At 60.1% G+C, this 12,731-nt stretch overlaps 1 protein-coding gene across 1 annotated transcript; it reads right to left on the reverse strand.

Moving 5' to 3' along the window:
- Positions 1-1,718: 1,718 nt before the first annotated feature.
- BIRC7 (baculoviral IAP repeat containing 7) lies at positions 1,719-5,058 on the reverse strand. The gene is made up of 6 exons (XM_043885061.1): positions 4,701-5,058; positions 3,834-3,933; positions 3,511-3,592; positions 3,359-3,404; positions 2,077-2,148; positions 1,719-1,912 (listed from the first exon to the last, which is right to left on the reverse strand). The coding sequence occupies exons 1-6, from the start codon at positions 5,056-5,058 to the stop codon at positions 1,719-1,721; spliced, it is 852 nt and encodes a 283-aa protein (XP_043740996.1).
- Positions 5,059-12,731: the final 7,673 nt, after the last annotated feature.

Below are 12,731 nucleotides of genomic sequence, written 5' to 3' on the forward strand. Positions count from 1 at the left end.
CACTTCCACAGGCCCGCCTAAGTGAAGAGCAGCCATCCCGCCCCTGTGACCTCCAGCCTGTGACCCATCGTGGATGACAGGAGACTCCCGGCAGCGGACCCTCCCACCCCCATGGCCCTGCAGGTGCCGCAGGGTCTAGTAACTGTATGTGAACCAGGGTGGCAAGGCCAGTGCCAGGCTGGGGATGGCTGCAACCTCTGAGGAATTTGTTGCTCCCTTTTTCTAAAGAGAAAAAAAAAAAGACACGAGAGAAAACCTCATTGCTGGCCTCGGTAGTACTGAGTCGCACTTCATCCACGGCATACCTGGGGTGGCTGTTCAAGGAGCCCCCTCCCTCAGGTGCCTTCCCCAGGGCAGCCAGACCCCCAAAGGCTGCACACACCCATGCTAGGGGGAGGGGCTGGCCAAGGGGACTGCAAGATGGGGCGAGTGTGACCCCAGCACAAGGGTCAGTGTGAGCACACGGTGACCCCACCAAGCCCTGTGGGAGTTAGGGTTAGGGCCACAGGTGCTGCGGCTGGTGGGACCCCCAGAGTGGGGGCTGGGCTTGCCCAGGAGCCTACAGGGCAGGGGCTGCCTGGTGACAAGTGGAGGACACTGTCCAAGCACCCAAGGTGCAACCGTCCTAGCGCATCCCAAGGTGCCCACCAGTGGAGGAGAGAGGAACCTGCCTCCAGATCACCGGCCCTGCCAGACTTGGTGGACAATTGCAATTTCAGTTTCAGAAGCAGCCCAGGCCAGTCCATTCTAAAAGTCTTAAAACATTGAAAAGATAGCACAAGAAATGGGGAGGGTAAGGAGAGGCGGGAATGGCCTGGAATGGACCTGACCGGTTGTGCTGCCCTGCTGGTGAGGCGAGGCAAGAGGGGAGGGGACAGGGTGGAGGGGAGGAGGCTGGGTGGAGGGGAGGGCACTGGCGGTTCTGGAACAGAGGCTGCTGGGCACTGTCCAGGGAAAACCCATGCTTTATTTTGACTCTTCTGAAGCATCCATGCTTAGGTAAAGCAGCCCCCACCTCCCCACGCCAAGCCGCCCGCAGCTGCATCTTCCACACAGGACTGGTCAGTGGTGGATGCCAGTTCAGGGCGCCTCAGCTCACAGCTCCTGGAAGGGAGAAGGGCTGAGTCCACAGCTCCACATGCTTCTCCATGCAGCTGGGGTCTCTCAGCCCCCAGGGAGTTCCCTTCCCTGCCGCTTCTCCCCCACCGGAAGATTCTTGGAGAGATCTTGGGGCTCAGTGGCCTTTGGGAACCCTGGAGGGTCATGGCTCCTGCCCCCCATGAACATGGACCCCTCCCCCACCCACTGTGCATTTCCATCAGGCCTCGGCTCCCAGCTTGAGATCCCCGTCAGGGTCTTGTGCTCAGGAAGACCCCTGCCCTTCCTCCTGACAAGGGCATCCTGCTTTTCTCCACGTGCCTCCAAGACGGTCCTCCCCTTGGCCTGGCTGCCACCCTGTATGCCCAGCTGGACAAGAGGCTTTATCCCCTCAACCACTAGGAAAACCAAGGCAGACAGGTGCCCAAGCAGAGTGGTCATGGCGCCCTGGGGTGGTGTGTCAGACTGAGAGCAAGTCTCTGAGCATCAGGGGAAGGCATGGGGTTGACCTGCATTGTCTGCCGGGGCCAGGGAGTGGGGATGGAGGTGCTGCCTCCTGCCACCCCCATCCCCACAGGCGACCCCAAGTCAGGACCACAGGAGCTGCACGCTCACCTGGCCTAGGACAGGAAGGTGCGCACGCAGCTGCGGATGGGGGCCCTGCAGATGGGGCACTGCTGCAGGCTGGGTGCGCACTCAGCACAGGCCAGGTGACCGCAGGGCACGAAGACGACGCCCACGGTGTGGTCCAGGCACACCCTGCATGTCCGCTCCTCCCGAAGGCGCCGCAGCTGCTCCTCTGCATCCTGCGCTCCTCCTGGTTCTCCCCCGGGGGGACCTGTGATACCGTGCCCACACCTTGACCTCTGCCCTCTGTACTGGCTGAGGGGCAAGGCAGGCCAAACAGGGAGTGCCCACCCCCACCGTGGAATGCAGGAGGGCTAGCCCCACCCGACCCCAGATGGCTCTCACCCTCACCTGACTCCAGGGCACTCTCCACCTGAGCCTCTATTCTGGGTGTGAGCAGCTCAGGCCCTGGGGGGACAGGAGCTGTGGGCAGTTAGAACAGACGTGAGGTTCCCAGGGGACCTGAGGCCTGGCCCCCAGCCAACAAGCCACAGGCAGGGTCTAGCCCCAGCTCCCCCGCCCGCAGCGCACCAGTGTCCTAGAGTTCACTTTCCACCAGGACTCTGCCCATCCAGCCCCTTGTTCAGTGGTGATGGACGCTGTGTGCCCGGCACCCGGGGGCAGCAGGGGCATCTGTGCCCAGAGGGAATAAGGAAGGAGAGGTGGGCCCAGAGACAGGAACATACCTCTGGCCCCCACCACCCGGCCCCCATCCTCTTCCTGGAGCAGGTCGGCTACCAGCTGCGACGTGGACATGCCGGTAGGCATCACCCGGTGGTACTTGCGCTGCAGCAGCCCTTGCACTTGGCCTGGCCTGAAGCCCATGCGAAGCACGGCCTGTACTGCTGGGCACTGGCTCCACGCCGGCCACTCCTGGCCACCCCCCACATCTGCAAGGCAGAACGAGGGGTGCTGGGCCAAGCGCAGGCAGGGGCTATGGCCTCAGGGTCCCAGCAGAGGCAGCAGCGGCCACTGTGGCCTGTCACCAGGGCCACGTCGTCATTACAAGGAGCCCTGGCGCCATCACGGCCGCTGCCTCTGCGTCCAGAGCTGTGTTCCCAGGGCCTTTGTCAGAGGTGCCACGTTACAGGGAAGATGTAAACCTGATCACCAAAGCTGACTAAGAGCCGGGTACTGCTCCCAGGGTGGCACACAGACTCTTGTTTGATCCCAAGTGAGGTTGGCACCAGGCCCACTTCATGGCTCAGGGCACTGAGGCTCAGGTAGCACAGTTCGGACCCAAGCCTGGAGCCCCTCAGACCCTGGGCACCGACAGAGGGCAGAGGGCCGGCCTCTCCGTGTGATGGAGGCAGCGACCGGTCAGCTCTCAGGCACAGTTCGCTGATGGCAGCCTTTCCCGCTATGCCCCTCTGCCAATCTCAGGACTGGCCATGCCCATGGCAGCCAGTTCAGGGGTAGCAGGGGACAGTTTTGGTCTCCCTGGAGCCCTGGACACACACGCAGTGCCTGTGTGAAGCCCCTGGTGAAGCAAGCCCAAGCAGCACACCCTCAGGTCCGGCCAAGCGGCCTTCACTTGCCCTGCTGTCCTGCAGGGGGTACACCCAGTGAGCCGGCCATGGTGTGGGCCAGAGATGCCCAAGGGAGCTAGCACAGGCTGCGCATCCCGGCTCACCTGAGGGAGTGGCAGGACCCGCATCTTCTGGTTCCTCCGACCGGTCCTGGAAGGAGTCAGAGAACCCATGTGCCCTGAGCAGGAGGAGGAGCAGGGGTCGGGCAGGCCCCTCACCACCACCCCCCGAAGCCCTAAGGGCAGGAAGGACTCACCCAGGAGCCCGGTGAGCAGCAACAGGACTCCTGGACCCTGCAGACAAAGTCTCTTCCTTTTGTCCGGAGCAGGAATTCACACCTGAGGAAAGCGGGTTCAGAGGCCCTATGGGCAGTAGGCTTGGGCTGTCCGAGGACCCTGCACTGTCCAGGTCGAGCCCAGGGACCCCTGCTTCCCCCACCCCAGTCCCGGTGGTGGACTTGCTGGGAAGCTGTTTTGAAGACAGTCTTGAACATCAAGGGAGAAATAGAAGTGCTGTCCCCGGATAGTACCCCCACCTCAGTCCCCGAGACACCCTGGGACTGGGGAGGGGAGGTGGTACCTGGGGAACCATCTGGCGTGCTCTGTCCAGGGGTCGTCGCCTCGCTCCCAGCTCTGCAGACCCCCGTAGCAGAAGAAGCACCTCACCTTGTCCTGCTGGCCTGAGGTGGGGCAGAGACACTGGTCTTGACCACACTAGGTCCCTTGTATGGCCAGGGGTTTCTTCCCCCCGGGGCTGGGGTCAGGGCTCCCAGGTGGCCCTTCCTTCTAGGGCAGGGCTCTCTGGGGTTATTTGTGAGCCTTGGGGGCTCCCACTGGCCTTGGCCATCACTTTGCCTGGCATTCTCCTTGGAATTCACATGCACCCCGTTTCTCAAAGGTGGGATGGGGGGGGTACCATGCTTGGGGCACTTGCCAGGATCCAGGTGCGTGTTGGGGAAGGGGATGGGGGGGAAGGTGTGGGGAGCCCTGGTGCCCCCCACCCTGCACCTCTGCCCCACCTTAGGATGCCCCCTCTTAGGATGGATTCCCAGTGATGTAAAGAAGAGGGATTGTGTGCGTCCAGGCTTAGTTTTAAGGGCTCAAAACTCCCTAAGTGGGAACAGGGACCTCATCTCTCTACCCCCGTGGCCGTCACCCCTGCCTCACCCCCTACAATCAGCAAATTTGGAGCAGAGACCACAGATTGGGGGCTGCTACAGGTAACCCACACCACCAGCCCTCTGAGAGCTCTCCCTGGACCTCAGGGCTGGTGGATATCCCCACACCTCCCGTTCCTCCTCCTGGCACCTCTGACACCAACACTGTCCTCCCCAGCACAGGTCTAACTGCTCTGTGCTATTCTGGCATCTCCCCAGGTCTGAAGCACAAGAGAGACTGCAGGGCAGGGAGCAGGCATAGAAGGGCCGTGGGGACCCCCGGGACTCACCGGTATGGAAGAAGCCAGCAGCGGCCAGCAGCTCTGGCGGCACCACGGCGTTCAGCGGCCAGTCGTAGAAGGAGGCCAGCCGCAGCTCCTCTGAGCCCATCCCGGGGAAGGCAGGCCTCGGGGCCAGGGCAGCGCCATCTTCCTCCTCCTCCTCTGCCAGGGGGCGCAGCTGGCCCAGGATCTGCCCATCCGTGTGGTCCCGGCCTCCCCAGGACAGGGCACTGTCAGTGCCCTGGCCCCGGGGGGGGTTGCACAGAGAGTGGGGTCCATGTTGCCCCCGAGTGGGGTGGCCACCAGCTGCCCAGTGGCTTGGCTCTGGGCCATAGCACCAGCACTTGGTCCTGTCCTCAGGCCCCATAGCGAAGATAGCAGCTCCGACGAGTTCCAACGAGTGACGGCCCTGGGCGGTCAGTTCTGGAATCTGCCCAGCCAGCTCGCCCCAGCTTCCTGACCCCTGTGTCTTGCTGGGGGACAGCAGTGGCCTTTACTCCCAACAGTAGGGCAGCTACAGTCCTGCCCCCCAGATGCCCTGGGTGGGGGAGCAACCAGCGGCCTTTGGGGCCCGCCACTTTCTGGAAGGGACCAGCGTGGCAGCCTGTGTCACATGCTTGTTGCAGCGGGACTGTGTCACGGGGCCCCTGGCGGGGACCTCAGCAACAAAGCCCCCACGGTGGGGGCGGTGGTTCTCACTCTGCTCTGCAGGGCAGGGGAGGGTCTCTTGGCACAAGGGGAGGGACTAGAGCACAGAGACCCCTTCCAAGGTGGCAGAGGGCTGGCACTGGCTCTGGGACCTTAGTGGGGGAGGGGCAGGGGTGGCTCATGCTCCCTGTTATGCTCGGGTTACGCTCCTGGTTTCTGGGCTGGGAGCCAGGGGGCCTCTGAAAGCAGAAGGTTCCAGGTGACAGTCCGTGCTGCCTGGGGAGGGGAGGGCAGCGCCCACTACATGGACGTGGGGCAGCCACGGACCCAGGGGCGCCTAGTGAAGGGCTAGGCCTGGGTTCTGGAGTGGATTGCCTGGATGTTCTCAGAACCCTGGAGCCCAAAGGGGCCCAAGCCATCCCTGTGCCTGGTCCAGCTGGGCAGGAGACCCTCAGCAGGCCATGCAGCGGCTCCTGCCCTTGGGTCTTGAAGGTTCTGTCTCCTCCCTCAGCCTTAGCCGCCGAGGGATCCAGAGAGGGAGCCACACACAGTAAGGTCAGTCTTCCCATTTGAACTGCATCCCTGAGGCACTGTGGCCCAGCCACCAGGGGCCACAAGTCCAGGTCCCTGTACCTCCAGTCATCAGGGGTGACCAAACCACCCCTCTCTGAGCCTGGCCCCCCTGCCTGCCTCCTCCCTGCTAGGTGTGTGCCCAGCTAGCCCAGGGAGCCCCAGCTTCTGGTCTGGGGGCCCCCGGGTGGCTCCAGGCTCAAGTAAAAGCCATTGGCCACATGGGGGTCCCCCTTCTCTGGGTGGGCTGCCCTCAGTCCTGGTCAGAGCCCAGGTTCAAGGGCCCCAGTGTACCCAAACCCACCAGTGAGGGAAGATGAGAAGGACTGTAACCCCGGTGGGCAGAGCAGGGTCCCAAGGACAGGAAGGCTCCAGGGTGGAAGGAACAAAGAGGAAGACCAGATAGGGTGTGGGCCCTGCCCCCCACAGCCCCCTCCCCAGAGCACAAACCTCCTCCCTGCTCCCTAGAGCAGGGCAAAGGGGAACAGGCTCTGTGGGACCCTGATAAGGGTGGGGGAGGAGGGGATCACCGGCCCCAGTGCTGGACTGGCAGGGTGGGCCAGGCACAGTGAGGGTCACAAAGAGGGTGGATGGAGGGGTGTTCTCACCCAGGCCTGCAGCCCTACCATGTCCCCGAGCGACCCTCAAACCACCACCACCACACTGGGCATGGAGCTGCATGAACCCAACACAGACCAAGGAGCCCAGAGCCCGGGCCTGCATCCTATTCCTGGGAGGGGGGCTGCAGTCTCACCCTCAAGGGGACCCCATAGGCATCCTGGCTGCACCAGCCGCTCAGCCCCATGTGGCCAGGGTCCCATGGAGTCCTAGGAATCCTCTCCCCAGCCTGAGCCACCTGGTTCCCTGCAGCTGCCCAGCGGCTTGGCTCTGGGCTCCGGGTTTACCTGCAGGAAACCCTAGTGAAGCATGTGGCCGGGCACCTGTACCCCTCACGGGCTCCTGGGCCTGGGCTGCCCATCCTGGTTGGTGGACCATGGGATGAGGGGTGAGCGGGCAACTGGAAAAGGTGGGCTGAGTCTCCCAGGACACATGGGCCCCAACTGGGACCTCCCAGCGAGATGCCTCAGGATCCTGGTCCTCGCCCTCTCTACTCCAGCTCCCCAGCCTGTGTGGAAACATCACTACGTCTAGTCACTCCAGCAAAACTCAGGAGTGAGTGCCCACGTTGGGACAGCCCTCTGCCCTGCCCACTCCCACCCTTCGGTGAATGGGGAGGAGGACCAGGGTTCCCAGGTGCTGGCTCTCCAACCACTCCTATCTCAGCAGGGATATCACACTCCCCAGGTTTGCTCTGAACCCTCTGGAGGTGGGGACTGGCCAGTCTGAGAACCCTCTGAGATGGACTGCCAGCAAGGGCAGCGACCCCCCAGAGGCATGTCTACAGTCTGTTCCCTCGGATCCTGAAGTTTGGGGGCTGGGAGAGGAGAAACAAGCTCCCATACTTCTGAAAATTCCAAACAAGCATTCTCCAGGCGCCACCCACCCCATGGTGGGCTCTCCCCAGGAAGGGGGGGCCGCAGTACCTGAGCTGAGGGAACCCCCCCCAATACTGTACACACACCAGGAAGCAAGTATTTCTGCAAGTACATCCAAGTGTGGGGCTACACAGACGAGGGGCTGAGAGGGTCACAAGCAGAGCCGTGGGCATCTCAGAGGAGGACCAGCCTTGGTCTCTTCGCTTGTTTGCATCCATGGTTGAAATTCTCAATACAAGGAGTTATTCAAGTCTTATTTATTCAATTAAATAGAAAGAAATCAGGAGCTAAAAATAACAATCATACCCTTGTTCCAGAAATTTCGAAAATACTGAAAGCATGAAGAAAATAGAAGTCATCATCTGAACCAGCTCTGGCACCACCACGGCTGGTTTCCAGAATGGACCTTGTCTGACAGCTGCTTGGGCCGGAGTTCCCTGCAGCCCTGCATGTTTCTTTGCAACTCTCTGGGAATTTACAATTATTTCAAAAGAAGCAATAGAAAAAAGCTGTCAGCCTCCCCTCCACTGCGAGGATTCTGCTGTTACTGTTTTGCTGTTTTCTTTCAGACATGCTCTTGTGTGTTTGCCCCTTTTCCTCACTTAATGCTGTATGCCAGCTTTTTTTTTTTAATGGGCACATACTGAGTTTTTTTTGTTTTTGTTTTTGATGGGTGGATCAGGTGGTAAAGAATCTGCCTGCAATGCAGAAGACCCAGGTTCGATCCCTGAGTTGGGAAAAATCCCTGGAGAAGTGAATGGCTACCTACTCTAGTATTCTTGCCTGGAGAATCCCATGGACAGAGGAGCCTGGTAGACTACAGTCCATGGGGTCACAAAGAGTTGGACATGACTGAGCAACTAACACTTTCAATGGGGTGGTTTTGATTTTGGCTTCTTTTTTTCTTTTTGTATGTCAGTTTTTAAACATGAATGAGTATTGGCCAATGCCTCGGATGGCTCCCCCGACAGTCTTGCGGGGGAGAGGGGTGCATTTCACTTCTTTACAATGAAATCTCCCCAAGCAGGATGATGCCAGAAGGGAGAAGGTGGGTAGGTCACCCCAACCTGTTTAGAGACAGAAGCCCAGAGATGATCCAAGACCCCATACAATTTGCTCCTGGAGTCAGACCACACCCCTACTCTCCTCAAAAGATTCAGAACCAAAAAAAACCAAAAAAAGATTCAGAACCAGCTGGGGTTGAAGAGGAATATCCCCAGCTTAGGGGTCCCCCCATCTTGATGGGGCCTGGCTTGGGAAGGCCAGGCAAGAATGGTGGCAACCAGACCAGCATCATCACAGCACCTGTCTCCCCGAGAGCCACATGCCCACCTGAGAAAACTTACACGGAAAAAGTCCATGCAGCTATTTGAACGTGCTCTGGCTTTCCTTCAGGACGGCGGGGGCCAGGGCCATGTGGGTGGTGGGTAGGCCTACTGGACTTATTCCCCTGGAATGAGGCTTCCGAGGCCCAGACCTGAGTCAGCACCAAGCAGGGGAGGGTGCTTGTCAAGCTCGGTCAGGTCCAGGCCTTGGGCCTCCCTCCAGGCTCCTCAGTTTCCAGGAGACAGTGCTGGGATGCTGGGCCTGCTGACCTGGCTAGGGGCACCACAGACTCCTCTGGGAAAGGGGAGTGGGGGCCCATCTCTGCACCCCAACCCCACCTCTCTCCTGGCTGAGAAAAGAGCTGCATGAGTTCCTGACTCGAGGGTCTGGGAACCTGGCTGTCCCAGGCACCACCTGACCTGTGGCCACAGAGCCAGAACTCCAGGTCACCACAGGGTACCAGGCAAGTACGGCAGAGCAGGTGTGGGCTGGAAACCTGGGCAGGGGCCCCTACCTTCCCCACCTACACTCAGTCTCAGAGCCTCTGTAGACAGACCCCACATGGCGGGGCATGCCCCACCTGGACCCGACTCCTTGTGGAGGACAGGGTTGGGGGAAAGGGGAGGATGGAAGGAGGGGGAGGGAGAGGGTGGAGGATGGCTTTTTAAACTCGCCTTTAGGAAAGTGTGCTGTGCACTAACCCACCTAACACCTGAGGCTGGGGTGGAGCCCCCCAGAGCAGACCCCGAACCAAGACTGGGGGGAAAGAGCTATATTTGGGGGTCAATGCAGAAAGCAGCCAGAGGGGGTGGGCAAGGCGCAGATGTTGGGTGTGCTTCTGCACGATTCTGGCCCAGGCACCCCTGCTCCGGGGCCTTGGGGCTGGTGCAACCGCAGCAGCCGCCGCCGGGCCAGGCTCGGTGACTCCAGGCCTGCGGCGAGAGTCGCAGGCAGAGCCGCAAGTCACCAGCAGGGGGCGCTGGGGGAAAGTGAGCGCCAGGGCCGCCAGCCTAAACCCGCGCACCTCCCCGCTGGCTGAGGTGGGCCCCGCCCGCGAGCGGCTGTCTGGACCACAGCTTCCAGGCTGCCTAGGCGCCCCAGTCCCCATCGCCTGGGCTTGTGGAATCAGACGGTTTCCTGGGCGTGTGAGGCCAGCTTGTCTCTGAAGAGGACCCAGCACAGCTTAGCCTGACTCGTTCCTGCCCCTTCCCCAAGCCCGGGTGCCCCTGAACCTGAGCTGGGAGGCCCGGCGCGGGGTAGGGGCGGGGAGGGCGTGGACTGCGGCACCCCCCAGGGGAGGGAAAGGCGGGAACACGGAGTCCGGAACATCCAGTGAGTGACCACCAACAGCTCCTGCACTCACAGCTCAGCCGCCAGAGAAGCATCTCACGTCAGGGGGCCCAGCCACTATACTGGGCTGTCGATGGGACCAGGTGAGGTGCCCACCCTCAAACACAGGGAGGGCGGGGAGGGACTCCCCAGAATTTTAGCAGGATGTGCCGCTAGACAGAAGGGGGTGATGAGACGTCTGGAGAGCTGTGCAGAGGGCCTTCTCTGCCCCAGGACAATTGCTGCAGGCTGTGGGTGTCCTTTCTCACACAGGAGGGCTGTCTGTCCAGCGCGATTCTCCTCCCCTGCCCCTAGGACCTCTCCTGGTGCCAGTCCCTTCCCCCAGGCTGGCCCCTCATTCCTGCCCCAGCTGTCTGCCCTCCCTCGGCGCCCAGCCCACCCGCAGCCCTTGATGTGTCTTGCTAGGTCTTGTCACACTGACCCTTGGCTTCTTCTCCTGGTGCTGCCCCTTCCCTCGTTTTGTGGCCACACTACTCCCATGGTCCCTGATCTCCGTGGACCTCTAGTAGAGAGTCCTTGTGGTGTCCTGGGGCCTCAGGCATTTGACCCACACTGAGATGAGCTGGCGCTTGGGGGTTAAAGCTCTGTGGTCACCATCTTGACAGTCTTAATACTTCTGTCTTTGAATGTATGCTTTGTAAAGTGCCATCTGATTGATGCTTTCGAGCTGTGGTGCTGGAGAAAACTCTTGAGAGTCCTGTAGAAGGCAAGGAAATCAAACTAGTCAAATGAAATCAACCCTGAATACTCTTTGGAAGGACTGATGCTGAAGCTCCAATCCTTTGGACACCTGATGCGAAGAGCTGGTTCATTGGAGAAACCCTAATGCTGGGAAGGATAAAAGGCATAAAGAGAAGAGGGCAACAGAGGATGAGATGGTTGGATGACATCACCGATTCAGTGGACATCAACTTGGGCAAACTCTAGAAGATGGTGAAGGATGGGGAAGCCTGGAGTGCTGCAGTCCATAGGGTCCTGAAGAGTCAGACACAACTTAGCGACTAAACAACAACAAAGTGCCATCCACTGGGACACAGGGGCACATGGCAGGGACTTGGGGTCTCCCAACAGCCCTTCCTCTAGGACCAATTCTTGGCTGCCCACTCCCCTGTCCCCCCACCAGTGACCATCACTTCCTTGCTTCAGGAGGGGTCTGATGGGGTGAACACAGGGGGACACTGATTAATAGGGATGGGCCCCAGGTATCTACCAGGGTCTGTGTCCCCTCTGTGAGCCCCCCTCAACATTAAACAGCAGATAATAAATAATAAACTGTGGGTCACAGAGAGATGGCAGAGGGAAGGGAAGGCTCTTCTGGCTTTTGAAACAAGGGCCCAGGTTTCGCCCAGCACTATGGCAGCCCCAGAGGACTGGGAGCTTGCCTGCATCACCTCACTGCCCAGGTTGATGCGTCCTGAGTTGGGAGGATGCTGCAGAGCAACATATTCCCTGCTATTATATCAACCACTGCATAGGGTGAGTCCTGCTATCATACCTGAGAAACAGCCGAGCCCCACACCACCTGGTACTGTCTCTGGGGACAGACGATGGTTTGCTGCTGAGGCCCTTGACCACGTGGAGCTCAAACACCACCCAAGGGAAGAGCCCAGCGTTGCCTCCAGCTGGCCACGGATTAGCTGCATGGCCTGGGCAAGCTTTAGCTTCTGGGAGGCTTAGCGGCTCCACGAAGCCAGACCACTTATATCTCACTCATTTGCTCTCTACCTGTTAGATTGTGCATCTCTTCTACGCCGAGCTGTCTTCCCAGCACTCAGCAGTGGACAGGGGCATGACCCAGACTGTGGGAGCTCCTCTTCCAGTGGGTGGGCAGCCAGTTCTGTGCCCTGGCTCCCAGTCCTGGCTGGTGAATGTCTGCCTGTCCTGAGTCCATTCAGGGACAGACCCCAGGCAGTCACCCCTCCTGGCTCCATCTCAGCTCTGGTCCAAGGTGCTCTGTTCACCTTCACCTCTCTCTCCTCTGGGTCATGGGGCAGCATCTCTGCTCTTGAGCCTTCCCCTCAATGAATAATCAACCAATCAGCACTTTGCAGGCTGTGAGGTATCCCCCACGAGGGGGTGGGGTGGCAAGGAGGAAGGACTGCTTCTATCCCCAGAGCCCCATATATGTAGGGCATGTAGTCGTGCTCAGTTAACACTTAGGGAATTAGTGACCCAACGAGACATTTGAAGAGAGGCGGTTTCAAAGATGTTCTGTAAATCACAGGAAGCCTGTCAAGTTTCCTCTGGAGCCAGGAGCAGAAAGAGCAGGTTTATGAGGTATGCAGCAGCCCCAGAGAAAGTACAGAGGAGGAGGTTTCTGGAAGGAGGCCATGAGCCCCAAGTTGAGGTGAGAAGGGGACCAGGGAGTGGCCGATGCCAGCACAGGCACCTCCATCACCCCTCGGGTGAACAGGTGTCTTTGTTTGCAGGCCCCAGGAGGCCAGCTGTTGGGTGAGTTCTGTCCAACCCCAGTGGGGCTGTTTGCTGCAGCCTGGGGGATCACCTGAATTCAGGGCCTATACCCTTAAGGCCCCACTCCCAACTGGGGGAAGGTCTACCTGCCGGTGAATCCACAGGCCTCTTCTGGGGGTGACCTGCCAGTTCTAACACCTTGCAGGCGGCCAATATGCATGCCCTTTGACCCGGTGAT

Source organism: Cervus elaphus, chromosome 23 (assembly GCF_910594005.1).
Source record: "Cervus elaphus chromosome 23, mCerEla1.1, whole genome shotgun sequence".
NCBI lineage: Eukaryota > Metazoa > Chordata > Mammalia > Artiodactyla > Cervidae > Cervus > Cervus elaphus.